At 43.0% G+C, this 13,738-nt stretch overlaps 1 protein-coding gene across 3 annotated transcripts in view; it reads left to right on the forward strand.

The window, feature by feature from the left end:
• Window positions 1-2,412: 2,412 nt before the first annotated feature.
• Window positions 2,413-13,738, forward strand: part of SREBF2 (sterol regulatory element binding transcription factor 2) — a 41,759-nt gene continuing 30,433 nt past the window's right edge. Inside the window, exon 1 of one of the 3 annotated variants that reach the window (XM_084810006.1) lies at window positions 2,413-2,703. In XM_084810006.1, coding sequence (XP_084666132.1) covers window positions 2,616-2,703 — 88 coding nt within the window. In that variant the 5' untranslated portion in view covers window positions 2,413-2,615. The remainder of the gene's footprint in view (window positions 2,704-13,738) is intronic. The other 2 variants (XR_014784320.1, XM_084810005.1) reach the window with 2 other exon arrangements.

Raw genomic sequence — 13,738 nt, forward strand, 5'->3', positions numbered from 1 at the left:
TAAACTTGCACAGCTGCTTAACTTGCTTGTTTGCTGACACTTTGTCATTGTAGCTGAGACGCTTTGTCACTGGGGCTCTTTGCACTTGGAGAGCTGGCTCCTTTGCAAGCGTGCCTGCTTATATAGCTAGGCCCAACTGCTGCTGCAGTGAATCTGATTGGGGGGGCCTTGCTTGAAAAGCAAGGGAGGCTGTGGTGATGATCAATGATCCATTGTGCTCAAGAATCATTCCATATAGTTCATATAATAGGTCCCTGAAATGATCAATCCCCACTTAACTTTCCATATGCTGTTGACTCGGTAAAACTGATGGAGTAGGTCCAACCTGGATAAAAGCACTTAATTCAATGGTGCTTGGCTACATGTTGCCATCAACATCTTTCTGAAGCCACATCTGAGAATGTTAATAAGCTCCAGCTATTACTTCCAATTTCTGCTTAAACTTGTTGGTATCTCTTGTGAAATCCATTGAAAGCGTGGCACTATTTGGTTGGATAATTGTTAAGAAATGGCGAAAGTAGGCAAGAAGAAACATATGGAGTTACAGAATAACATTTCATCTGTATTCTTCCCAGACACTTAACAGAATTCCAGAAAAACAGGTGACTCCTCTCTTATCAGTGTTGACAGTGTAGAAATGTCCAGTTATTTTCACAATGACACCCTTACAGAAAGTAGTAACCCTGGAGAAACACAGTCATGGATCTGTGTGGATAATTAATGTATTGTGTGATGTTTGTTTAAAGTTTTTTCACACAGGAAAAAAAGTGCATCACTGACTGTGGAGAAAAGGTATCAGGACATTCTGATATGCAGATACGAACAACTGAAAGAGATGATAACTGGTGATAAATGTTAACATGTGAAGCTTTTCTTAATGAGAGCTTAGATCGAAATCAGAGCCTTGAGGAAACATTTAGGTGGGGAAAGATTGGACTCTGCAAAATATATTTTGTTCAAGATGTTCCTTTATTAATGTGGCTGGAAAGTGTCTAGTGAGTCACTACTTGCATAACAGATGTGAAGGTGGGCTGATGATCTAGAATGATGGATAGTTGGTGTCAGATGTGAGAGGATTTTTAGTACAGAACCCCCCCCTTCCCACCAGCTGTAGTTGTGAGCCAGCTGTCACACCTAAAGAACAGGACGATGTGTGAATTCACATTCCCACCATCCCACTAGAAGGCACAGGCAATATAGAGCTGGGCTAGTACTGCTGTGCAGATGGAAATGTGCGTTCAGATATACATGTTCAAAGCACGTGGAAGGCTCTCCTTTACATGTTGACATCTCTCGCTTGATAATGGGGCATCTATCTATGCAGTAAAGCTTTGTCTTTTGAAATTATATATCCTTAGAAAGAAATATTCCATGTTCCATGTATGGAATGTGTTGAATGTATTAGTCTAGAAAGGCTAGATTCCCTCCTCAGACTAAAATGGTGGGGGCATTGCTTTTGTTACTTACGCATAGTCCTGTTTAGAGGAGCAGCCCTGGAGCAAGTGGAATATTAGTGAGTGCTCTGCTTGAAGGGCTTGACCTTGGCTGTTGGGCAGTAGTTATTCCCATGTGTTAAATGGGAGATAGAGTTGTTTTAAAAAAGGGAGGGGATAGTATACTATGTTGTATTTTCCCTTTGTTTAATTGTCCTTTAAAAGGTATAAAAAGTCTTGTGGTACTTGAATGATTCTCAGATTTTTATTATAGCATAAGCTCTTCTTGATGCAAGAAGCATAATCCTAAAATGGCAGGTGCGTTATCCCCTGACCCCACTGTTATTGCTCTTATGATTACTTTAATAGATTTACATACCACTGACCATATTCTAAAATATCTCTTAAGTGGTTATATCCATGTATACCAACTGATGTGGAATGTCCGTGAGTGTTCAAAGAAGTGTCCCTACCCAAAGTAGATGATCAACTACTCCTGCCTCAAACTGCTGAGTGCAGATGTGGCGGCTGCGCCATCAAGCTTATTTTTTCCTCTCCCCACCAACTTTGCTTAACATCCGGCTTGAAGAACAAACTGCTCTAGACAGCCTGAAAGCCTGCGCTCTGTTTTGTGTCATTTAGGTTTATCCTAATAAAGGTACTGCCCAACAGTGGTTTTTGTAACTAAAGACCTTAGGGTTTTCTTTGCTTCTCGTGTGTCTTCTTTCACGGTGGCCACGAGCGAGGCAGTGCTTTTTAACTTAAACGCACGAGTGATTGGAGGGTGCTCTGTCACTTTAAAGTTCAAACTTGAATAATTCATGAGCTCCCCGCCTCCTCATGCATATTCAAGCTGTGGCGGCGGAGCGGCAGGGAGGGCGGGGATTGCCCCATATCCAAATGAAAGCTGCTGATCGCTGACGCACCATCACACCATGAGCCGCTCTGCCTTCTCATTGGTCGGCGGGGACCTGGTCTCATTGACAACAAGCCCAGGGAGCGCGCGGACCGCCGTGCTTTCCGACAGGTGGATGGGGCGGAGTACGCCCTGGGCTCGCCCAAGATGGCGCCGCCTGGGTCCCGGAGCCCGAGCTGAGGCAGCGTCGCCTGGTTGGGGAAGGGTTAATGCGCCGAGTCCCGCCGCTCCCTCGGACGGGCTGAGCCGGGCGCGCCTCGCCGGCAATGGAGAGCAGCGGCGAGCTGAGCAGCATGGAGACCATGGAGACACTGACAGAGCTCGGCGACGAGCTCACTTTGGGCGATATCGATGGTGAGTGCCGCGTGTAGAACGGGCGCTCGGCGGTGCCCACCAGCCGCCCCGCAGAGCAGCCGCGCAGGGAAGGCGCTGCTAGCCGCGGAGGTGCCTGGCCGTGCCTGGCCTGAGGTAGAGGAGCGATGGCGCCGCTCTCTGTGCCTGCTCGCCCCTCTGCCACCGAAGAGGTACAGCCCTAACTGTGCCACCCCTCCCCCGGGTAGGACGGTGAAGTGCCTGCCGGTGGACTCCCTGAGCAGCCTCAGACCTTTTCGGTGGGATGAAATTGGCAGGTGCCGCGCAAGGTGTGTGGTGACACCATAGTTCTCATCTCTCGCTCCCTGGCCCCAAAGGCACCATACAGAATTCGGCGGGGGGTGCGTGTGTAATTCTTCTATAGAACACACAGACTTAAAGCACAATCCTAGGTGTGATTGCTTGGGAATGCGGCCCACCCTGTAAACACTGCTGTGTGGGGGTACGATTGCAGTGCAGTCAAATGCACTTGAATCTAGGAGTACGCCCCACTGAATTCAGCGGGCCTTTCTTCTGAATAGTCATGCCCAGGATTGCACTGTTACATCTGTGCCGCCCTTAGACATCTCAAAAGTGGGCTGAGCGGGAGACTGTGTCACCTGTAATTGGAGCCCATCACTTAAGATGTGATCTAGGTGTCTAGATTATTATATCTGAAGAGTGCTAATGCGCCACTCAGTTGCATTACATAGCAGGCAATATTTACATCTATGTGATAACTCAGTGTACCCATCTGATACATGGCAGTAGGAAGTGTGTTTTTGTGTAGACACACACATCTGAGTGCGTGCGTTCTTTTGGGCATAGTGACACAACAGAGTTGAGCCTTGCCTTACTTTGGTATATTACATGTGTGACAGGGGAGGCAGTTTTTGTCTCATTTTTAACTTTGGCACACTTGCTGGTTGCTGTTCATAATTTTGAGGGATTAACATCTCAGTGTCAGATGATGCCACTTGGCATCCTGATCTTAAACACATTTACTTAGGAGAAAAAAGCCTACTGAAGTCTGTGGTTAGTATTGTAGCCTAATTTAATAATTTGGATTTGTAGCCCAATCCACAGAACAGGGAAGAACTTTAAAGTGCTGTAGCCAGATTTAAAGTAATACATTGGAGTTTTATTATTAAAAAACACACTGTACAGGAAATCGGGAAAGAAAAGAAGTGGGCCTTGTTCTTCTTGTAGGTGGACATTTATTTTTCTGCACTTATAGGTTTGTATGCTGTTAATATAGTTATTAGGGTGACATTCCAGAACTTTGTGAAGCACTCTTCCACAAAAAAGATGTCACAGGTTTCCAGTGTTTCCTGAATACAGTTCTCACCATTATAAGGATATGCATTTTGGGGTTCTTGCTAGCATCTCATATTCAGCAATATCAAAGTCTGTCAACAAATAAATCGGATTGCAGTACCCTTGTCAGAAGATTGTCAATCCCCCAGTGCACTCCGTGCTATATTCAGGTCAGAAACTACACTGTCAGGGACCCAATAAAGTGATAGTCCCATTTGCCTGAAGTGGAAGAGTTATCTGCTCAGATATCCTGCCAAGGAAAAGACCTGGATAATAGCAGGATGGGAAAATCAAGATCAGTTTTTATGAGGTACACACCATAGATTTCCATTCATTGAACACCCTGTCTTTTCTGACAAATACCTTAATATTGCACCCAGCAAAGTATTTCATCTTAGATGTTTCTAAAGTTGTGCCTTTTACTGCTATTACTGTATATTTGTGATGGAGTGTGACCTGTTTCTACAACATGCTTTTGGTAGGGTATGAATAGAAATGCTAGTTGTATTTCTCCCTACTTTGTGAGAAGCTAGTGTTCTGTGGGCACTTTTAAACTGAGCTGTCCTGAGTATTTCGTGAGAATGTATTATTCAAAGCTGTTGGACTACAGAGTTGTAGAATATATCTGGGGGGGAAAACTGTTTGATAGCTACTTAAGAACTTGTTTTTATCCATGAAGGATGCTACTTTCTATTTTGAGTGACTGAAGAATAGTCCTGCTTTATGCGGCTCAGTTACCATTACCTATATCTTTTCAGTGATATCGGCTATAGAGTTGTTCCAACAGTGTGTTCCTATTCTCCTGCTTCATTGCTGTAGTTCACAACTCGAAGCACAAGAAGGGGGTACAACTTAGAGTAGAATACATGCTTTGCATGCACAAGGTCCTCTGTTCAATCTCAGCTTCAGTTTTGGGAGATTGAATAGTTAAAGGATCATGTATACTACAACTGAGAAAGACCGCTCTCTGCCTGAAACTTTGGAGAGCTGTTGCCATTTGGAGTAGACAGTACTGTGCTTTTCTAGATGGACAAATGGTCTAACACAATATGGCACTTTCACACCTTCAAGTGTTTTTGGGGAAAGTAGATAGGTACCTTTCCCTGAAGTACTACTGTGATGAGAGCATGGACTGCATAGCCCACAGCTGGTCTATCACTGGCCATATCAACTCTGTGGAATTGCATGGACCTGGTGTGTACTGAAGCATCCTGTATATAAGGACTGTGTAGATTGGAAGCAGATACTCCTCATTCCTGGAATGAGAAGCCTTTGATTGGATACCTCTGTTAATGCTCTCAATCTTGACTTCAGGGTCTTATGGGTTGGATCCAGACCTAGTCATACTTAGAGTAGACCCAGAGAACCTAGGCTACTTACAGCTTACAAGTCCCATTGATTTTAGTGAGTCTGCTCTAGGTATGACTAGGTCTGGATCTAACCTTACGTCTGTTCATCTCCCATATTCTTACCTTATATATCTTATGTTTTTCCAGCAACATTTTGGATTAAAGTATACTAAAAACTGATGTCTTACAGTTGGGGAAATTGGTACGAAGTCCTTCCTGCCCCACCTTTTATAAGCCAGTACAGTTCCCTTTCCCTGTCCATTTTTAGCATGACTCAAAATAATTTGTCTTTTAACATATCCCTGGATACAGTTCCTACTGTGGAGAAACACTGCCCAACTGTGGAGAAACACTGCCCAAATTTCCTTTTACTCAAACACCTCTTTCTTTGTTACACCCACTTGGCTTACCTTTGCTCATTTCTGATACTCTTAGTATTTATACATTTCTCTTCATGTGTTTATCCAGATGAGGAAAATAATTTGTTTGCCAAGGAAGAAAAATGTTGTGCTTGAGATGTTGCTCTCAAAATCTGAGTATTTACAATAAGAATTGAAAAGAAGTGGAAAATAATAACAGATACTTTCTAAGAAGCAGCTGATATCAGACAGTTACTGTTAAGGTTGTACAGCTTACTTTACAAGCTGCTGAGACTGGAATTTTTTTTGTAGATTCCAAATTATTAAAGGGCAAAGATGATGAATTAGCTTGATGTGATGTGGGCTAGACTACATTACTGTTCTTTTAATATGTTTTTAATTGAGTTTATAACATGGGAATAGCTTTGGTCATATAATAAAGTTTGACTGACTGAAGAAGCAGAAGATTTGTCATTCTCTGGTACCATTATAGATCCTCATTATTGGTATTGCCAACCAAGAGCTTCATGAGCACTTTGACCAAGAATACACCAGTATAATTTTTGTTTTGCCCAAGTGTTGCCTTTTAGAGTAGCTCTACACTTTACGTGGCAAACATGATTCCTGTGGATATGCAGATGTTACAGACAATGGCTTGGATTCAGATTTAGTCATAGTTAGAGTAGATCCACTGAAATCAATGGAACATAAATTAACTAACTTATGTTCCATTGATTTCAATGGGTCTACTCTGTGACTAAAACTGGATCCAGCCCATTGTGTTAAGCTATACAACTGTGTCTGTGCACTTTAAACACCTATGTACACATGTGTTGGAACCCTAATCAGGCAAGGGTTACCATGTGTGTGAACCTGGGTGTTTGAAGGTACATGCATGTGGATTTTTTGTTTCATGCTTTATGTTTAACACCGATATACATGCAGCAGTTATATTTGCTGCATAAAGTTTGGGATTGCCCTTTAGACCTGTTACCTTGCTGATGAGTCTCCATCAGTCCTTTTGTGCACAGCACTAGCCTCTGTTCTTAGCTGACAAAAATACTTAAATTCCTAGGTGTGGATATCAGATCCTTATAAATTTGGGTGGCTTATAATATTTTCAGCCCTCGTATAGCTTTTGGAATGGACAGGACAGGTATCTGAGAAGAGAGGGATGGGAATATGTTTCCACTTAACTGCTGTTCACAGCTTCTCAGGGAAGGGCTAAAGGGAACATATTTAAACTGAAAACATGTTTTCAGAAACAGATCAACAACTGCTGTTTCTCCCAAAATGCATTGATCTGATACCTGAAACGCCTACAACTGACTAATTCATTCCATCTGCAATCTCCCTTTTGGGACTGGGTCTATCTAAATTGAAGACCTCATGGCTGCAGTATCTTGCTGAATTTTTTTATTTTTCCATTTCTTCGCATCCACCCCTTGCTTTTTGTACCTTCTAGCCTGATGAAGACTTATGGAGAATTCAAAAGGTTGCACTTTTTTTTTGTGGCATTTCGGTTGGTCCTAATAAAAGTATTCTTCAACTGTGGATTTTGGATTTTTTTTCTCATAGACTCGCACAGCTTTCTTTGATTTATTTTTATACCATGTAGCTTTCCATAGTTCCATTGACTGTTCTGATTTTTTTCCAACCCATATTTTTTCAAATGGGTTTAACAAACCCATGTAATTGTTAAAACATTACACTGGGATACGCAGAAGGATTGTGGATTGCTCGTTTAATTGCCAGAGTTTATAGCAAAGTCTGGAAAAGAGTCTGTAAATGGCTTAGAGGGCTATGTGAAAGACCAGAATTTGTGGGTGGTTGTAGAAACATTGATTAACTCTGGATTGGTGACCCTGGGTATTCTTTGCAGTTCTATGAATTTTGAATTTGATTACACATTCCTTCATAAAATGGGAAGCAGTTTTGAAGACTGGATAATTGAGAAACATGGTGGGTGAGAATTGGCGCAAGTGATTTCAAGGGCAGGGTGGGGCGGTGAGCTGCCAACAAAGCCCTTTTTTCCTTCCCTAGAGATGAGCAAATCACTTACTGTGATTGTGCAGTGCTTGTCTATATAGTCTCCTTTACACTCCTCCAACCTCCATTAGTGCTAGCAGTGACTGAGTGGGGCTTGGCTGGTGCTTTTGAGCATCCCTTCCCCGACTTGTTGCCCTCTAGATGTTTTGGACTTCAGCTCCCATCAAACCCAGCCACTATGGCCAGTGGTCAGGAATGCGGTGAGTTATAGTACAAAAAAATCTGGAAGGCACCAGGTTGGGGAAGGTTGCACTTTAAATAGATTATAACTGTGTTAAATCCAGCATATTCCAAAGTTTATTCCAAAGTTTTATTCCAAAGAATATTTAGTCATTCTGTGGTGCAAAAGGCACGACCAGACATTTTAGATTATGCTCTTGCGTAGTATAAAGGGTTCTTTATACCCTTTATGACTGCATGTACAGGATGTATATGAATTAGGAAGTTGGACATCTGATTGAAATCAGTCTTCTAAATCTCTTTTTCTTCTTTACATCAACTGAAACGATATAGGCAATAGCTATAACACAGGGCTCTCCAGTGTCTCTTTGTCAGTTACTTTTCTTTGTGGACTAGTGTATTTCACAGAAGCAACAACAGGAGACAGTGGGTGGTTTGCACTATCGTGGTGTGGTTAACAAGCCATGGTGACTTATTTCCCCTGCCGCATGTGCCGGTTGCGTGCCAGCCAGATTTCCCTAGCGCATGGATTATTTGAGGGTTGCTGCCCCCTCAAACAAGCCTTGCTGCCCAGGTTCATATGACACAGCAAGCTGCACCGCCAAGAATAATTAGGGAAATTTAGCTGGCATGCGGAGCGGGGTTAACAAGTCACTATGGAGGGAGGGAGGGTCATGTTCACTTCTTCCTGGAAAGGGAAAAGAGGAGAGATCTGATCAAATGTGAAAAAAATGCCTGTACACCATCAAACCAATGGTCCATCTGTAGCCCAGCTCTGCCTACTCTCAGTGGCAGCGGCTTCCTAAACTTCTGGGCAGAGATCTTTTCCAGCCACATTGTCTTAACATGGTTGACCAGATACCAATGAGTACTCCTGGAACTTTATATGCAAGGCCTGTGCTCTACCCTGAGCTATATCCTGCAGTCTAATATTGTGATATTTTAATTTTTCAAGGATCTTGGTGCCAAACTACATGTGACATCAGCCACATGTTTAAACAAGTGTGCATAATCTGGCTGTTTTTTTTATTTTGGAGAAAAAGCTGCAATGAGGCTCTGATCTGGAATGTGTTTGTGAATTGGATTGGGGTCGTGTGCTGGGTTTTTGCTGAAAATCACTTCTTACCTGGATATTTTTTTTGCCCCCAAAGCACTGTTTTCCATAAATGGCAATTTTGGGAGCAAAAAGCGATCAGGTGGGAGTAATTTATAGCAGAATACCTGTGTGTCTGCCCCGTCTGCCTGCTGCTGCTTTTTCTTCTTAATAAAAGTAACCCAGTTAAGTACACTTTTTTAAACATGTGACTAATATTGTGTGTAGTCTGGCCCTCAGATGGGTTTGTTAATGAGTGCTGTATTAAAAACAAAGGGAAGCAGTTTCACAACCTTTGGCATTCTCCTTATACTGAGTTGCCTAGGAGCCTACATTATATTAATTGTCTTGTTCCTTCCCTATCTCCCAGGGGTGTACATGATATGTTTTCATCATTAATTTGCCACATATTGGCAGCCTTCCATATTTCTGATAAAATGTGCGTTAGTTATATTGTTAAACCAGAAGTCATGTGTGATTTAGCCCTCCGCTGAGTCTCAAAAGTTTTCTTAGAAGGAAAATGGCTCATCTGCATCTTTCTGATTTTCTTGTTATATGTGACTTTAATTTTTGCATGTAATTCTCCATTTTTTCTGCCTGTATGTCTTTATGTGTCCTTATTCCTTAACTTTAAGTCTCCTTTCCTCTAGTTCATTGCTTACTTGGGAGTGTGGGGAGGTGGCAGCTTTAGATGATGGGACTAGACTGGGCTTTGTTTCCATGTTTTTGTTGCTTTTTTAAATTGAAAAGCTGCTTTGGAATGCCAAGTTAGAATTCTTATATACTATTTTAAAATAAGATAACTTAGATTTCTTCTTATTCAGGAGCTATCGTATCACGAATAGGTTTTTGGGCCATTAATATTGCTATAGTCTAACTTCAGTGGGGTAAAGTGATCAGTGAATCTTTCGTCTTCTGATTTCTGTTCTAACTCCAATAAATGGCAGATGTTGGATGTTCCTGAAGTGAGTTGAAGAGTCCCCACCCTATGCAACTTCTCTTTTTCACGACGGTTCTGTGAAGTGAACATAGGCGGATATTGGTATATATCAAACACTGTAAGGACAAAGGAGAATTACTTAGAGAGTGGCAACAATTAAGGTTTAATTGTGTGATGGAAGTCTAACCTGTCATAGGGGCTCCCTTGGGCACCTACCTCCAAAGGTGTACAGTTGCCTTGGCTGAGCTAGTCATATCACTCAGCAAGAGAGTTCAGTAGCGCTGAGACTATTCTTCTATATTTGCCCTTGCTAAAGGGGCTTCTCTTGCCCCAGGCTGGTTACTTTGAAGAAAGCCTTAGGAAAAATCTGTCTCCCTGAATTTCTTGTTTGGTTACTCTCCAGGCCGCACCACCCTTGCTTTGTTTTGAGGGTCAGTAGGAGAATGCACTGAACCAGAAAATCTGTTGGATTCTTTTGATGGCATTGTCAATTAAATATGGCAGACTTGCAGAGATTATGGTTGTAGAAGTTTTCTTCTTAATGTGAATTAGTTGTTGTCTTGGATGCGGGGGGAAATAGATGTGTGTGTGTGTGTATAGGGGAGAGAAAGATGGTTTTCAAGGTGTGAGGAAGGTCTCCTAAGAGAGGGATGGGAGGTTGCCAGGGAAAGTATGAGCTTCCTAGTGAATAACTTGATTTTTGAGAAAAGTTTCAATCCATAGCCACTTTCTATCAGAATGATGTCTCTTAACCTAGTATAGATTGTAAACTTTCCCAAGCTTTTGGCTTCTTCTCCAAAAGTGTCCTTAAAGCATGCAATAGACTTATGTGGCCTTGCTTTCCTTCCTTGACTTTTATCTCTTCACCTCTCACCTGAGCTGTCCCAAGTGGATAGTCTTCTTTTGCTCTTTGGAAAGTCTGACCAATTTTCCTTGCCTACCAAGTTTTATATGTGTCTTGTTCTGTTTCTACTGCTGATCAGCTGGATCGCCCACTCCAGCCCTCTTCCTGGGAAGGGCTCGTCTTCAACTAATTTGTTGGAAGCTGCAGAATAAAGAGGAAACTGAAAGGCAGGGGGATGCATGGGGCTGTATATTTATGCTCTAAATATTTCTTCCTAGTTGCTTCCACAGGCTTCTAGGTTTGTTTACTTCTTCATTTACGGGGCCTACTTTCTAAGCTTCCTGCTTAGAAAATTGGCAGGTAACTTTGCCTAGCACTTGTGGTCTCGGTAGAATTAAAAAGTCTTGATCCCCAATTTGGGGCAGGCTCTGCTGCTCCCAATTTAGAAGAGGTCTTTCAGCACATTAAGGATGGTAGGGAAGTACGAAAGTCACTTACCTTTTCAAAGGGTAACATTCGCGGTGGGGAGAGGCGCTCCGTCCCTCCCTCCAAAATTCTCTCCGGCTGGCTCCGCCGCCTGCAGCCGGATATCCGGCTGCTGGGCAGCCTGCAGGGACGCAAATGGCGACCGCCGTAGCCGCCGCCATTTGCGTCCCTGTATTTTGCCGTGATAGGCTATTTCAGTATTTATGTAGCCTATCACGGCAAAAACGCACACAAAAAACAGTGAACGCAAATGGTGGTGGCTACGGCGGCCACCATTTGCGTTCCCCCCCCCTTTTTTTTGCCGTTTTAGCCTACGTAAATATTTACGTAGGCTATTACGGCAAAAAAGGGGGGGGGGACACAAATGGCGTAGTGGCCGCCATTTGCGTTCCTTTTTTTCTCTATGCCATAATAGCCCGCGAAAATATTTACGTAAGCTAAAATGGCAAAAAAAGGGGGGGGATGCAAATGGCGGCTGCTGTAGCTGCCGCCATTTGCGTTCGCTGCTGCTGTTGTTTTTTTGCAGTGATAGGCTACGTAAATACTTACGTAGCCTATCACGGCCTCCGCAGGGATGCAAATGGCGTCCCTGTGTTAGCCGTGATAGGCTACGTAATTATTTACGTAGCCTATCATGGCTATAATGATGAAGCGGATGGCGGCTGCAGACACGGCTGCCATTCGCAAGTCAGCGCGGATGGCAGCAGGTAAGTGCTCCATTTCGTGTGCCTTTCGTGGGTTGGGGGGGCGGGGGGCTTCGTTCCGCCACGGATTTTGGGGGGCCGAATGCACTGGCATTCGGCCTCACCAAGATCCGTGGTGGAATTCTCTGACATCCCTAAAGGATGGTGCCCCTATTTATCATTACTGTGTCCCCCTGGTGGTACATGGTTGCAAAAATGTGCAGTTACGTTTTGGCTGACATGTTTGCATCCTGAGGGAACAGCCTGCTTATAAACTGGATTCTGGCCTTGATGATATAACATGGATTCCAGCCTGTTCCAAGTTGCACACGTTGCCTGCCTAACGACAACATCAACTTTACTGCTGTCCTGCGTATAGCTTTTCCATGAACGCAGCAACTGTCAGCCAGGACAAATGTATCCACTGATGAGACTGTAATGGTAACTTGCATTTCAGCTGATTTAATTACCTGTAAAACAAATGGATATATAGAACTGGTAGGAGGAAACTTCAGCACAAAGGAGGTAAGTCACAGTTGTCTAAATAATGAAAAATTGCAGGTAGCCATTTTGGTCCATTAGAAACAATCCAAAAGTAACATGAGGGTAATACTTTTATTAGGGTCAGTTAAGTTGTCACAAAGTAGCAAGTATTTCATTATAAAGGTATCACCCTACTGTTACTACTTGATGAAGTAAACTGTGGCTGCTGCTTTCAAATCTTAGAATGATATTGCTAGCATACCTTTGATGTGTCTTCTAAGCTTGCACTTCTTAAGTTTGTCAAATTGCTTATACAAATATTTTGTGTCCTCGAGGCACATGCTGAAACTGTTTGGAGCACTTCTTAAGCTGTAGTGGGAGGGAATACGACTGGTGTTTGTAGCTGTTGATTACCATCTAACATCTCTGTGCTGGAAACTAGCTATGTATTACTGCTACAGTTCTTAATATTTTAGTCCCAACACTGTGCTAGGCACCGACAGAACATACTTACATAGTCTCTGCTCAGTGCTGAAATGTTTGATTTCTGTTTCCTTTGCTAATTTGTGTCCTTGCAGAACTGGTTATAACTGGTGGAAATGCAAGGATATACTGAAGCAGGGCTCTCCTTTGGAATTCTTGCACCCTGATTGTGTGCTGCTTTCCTGAGTAGTTACTCAGACCAAACTATATGCAATGCAGGACCTTCCAACATTTTCCTCTTCTAATGCAAGCTGAGTGGAGGAGCAGGACTGGTAGAGTGGGTATTGAATCCTTCCCCATCACTGTTTTCCCAATCAAAATTTCCCCTACCTCCAGGTTCAGTTTGCCCCATAAGGGGACAAAATATCATGTCCCTTTAAGAATCCTTATATCTGCAGTGGATTAATGACTACCAGTTCCAAATGATACAGCTGTCATGTTCTAAACATCCATCAAAATACACAACAGGAAGGAATGAGAAAACATCCCCTCAGTTATTACCTATTAATTCTACTTGAAAATGTGTTGATAGCTGATCTGTGTGTATGTCTTGGACCTGGCAAACCACCAGGGTCAAACCTGATTGGAGGATTTCCCTCCAACTGTAATCTCATCTCCCACAGTGCCACTTCTATGGGGATAGAATGGGACTGTTCTCCCTTTGGTTTTTGTCATCCATTTTCCCAGAACTGAACTCAGGATGATCTGTGGAGTCCCACAGTACTGAACCTCTCCTTAGGTCTCTCTAAGGGTAGTTTATCTAGTGAGTACT

The sequence above is a fragment of the Heloderma suspectum genome, chromosome 7, assembly GCF_057233095.1.
Source record: "Heloderma suspectum isolate Gila_16-S chromosome 7, 16-S_ref, whole genome shotgun sequence".
In the NCBI taxonomy this organism is placed as follows: domain Eukaryota; kingdom Metazoa; phylum Chordata; class Lepidosauria; order Squamata; family Helodermatidae; genus Heloderma; species Heloderma suspectum.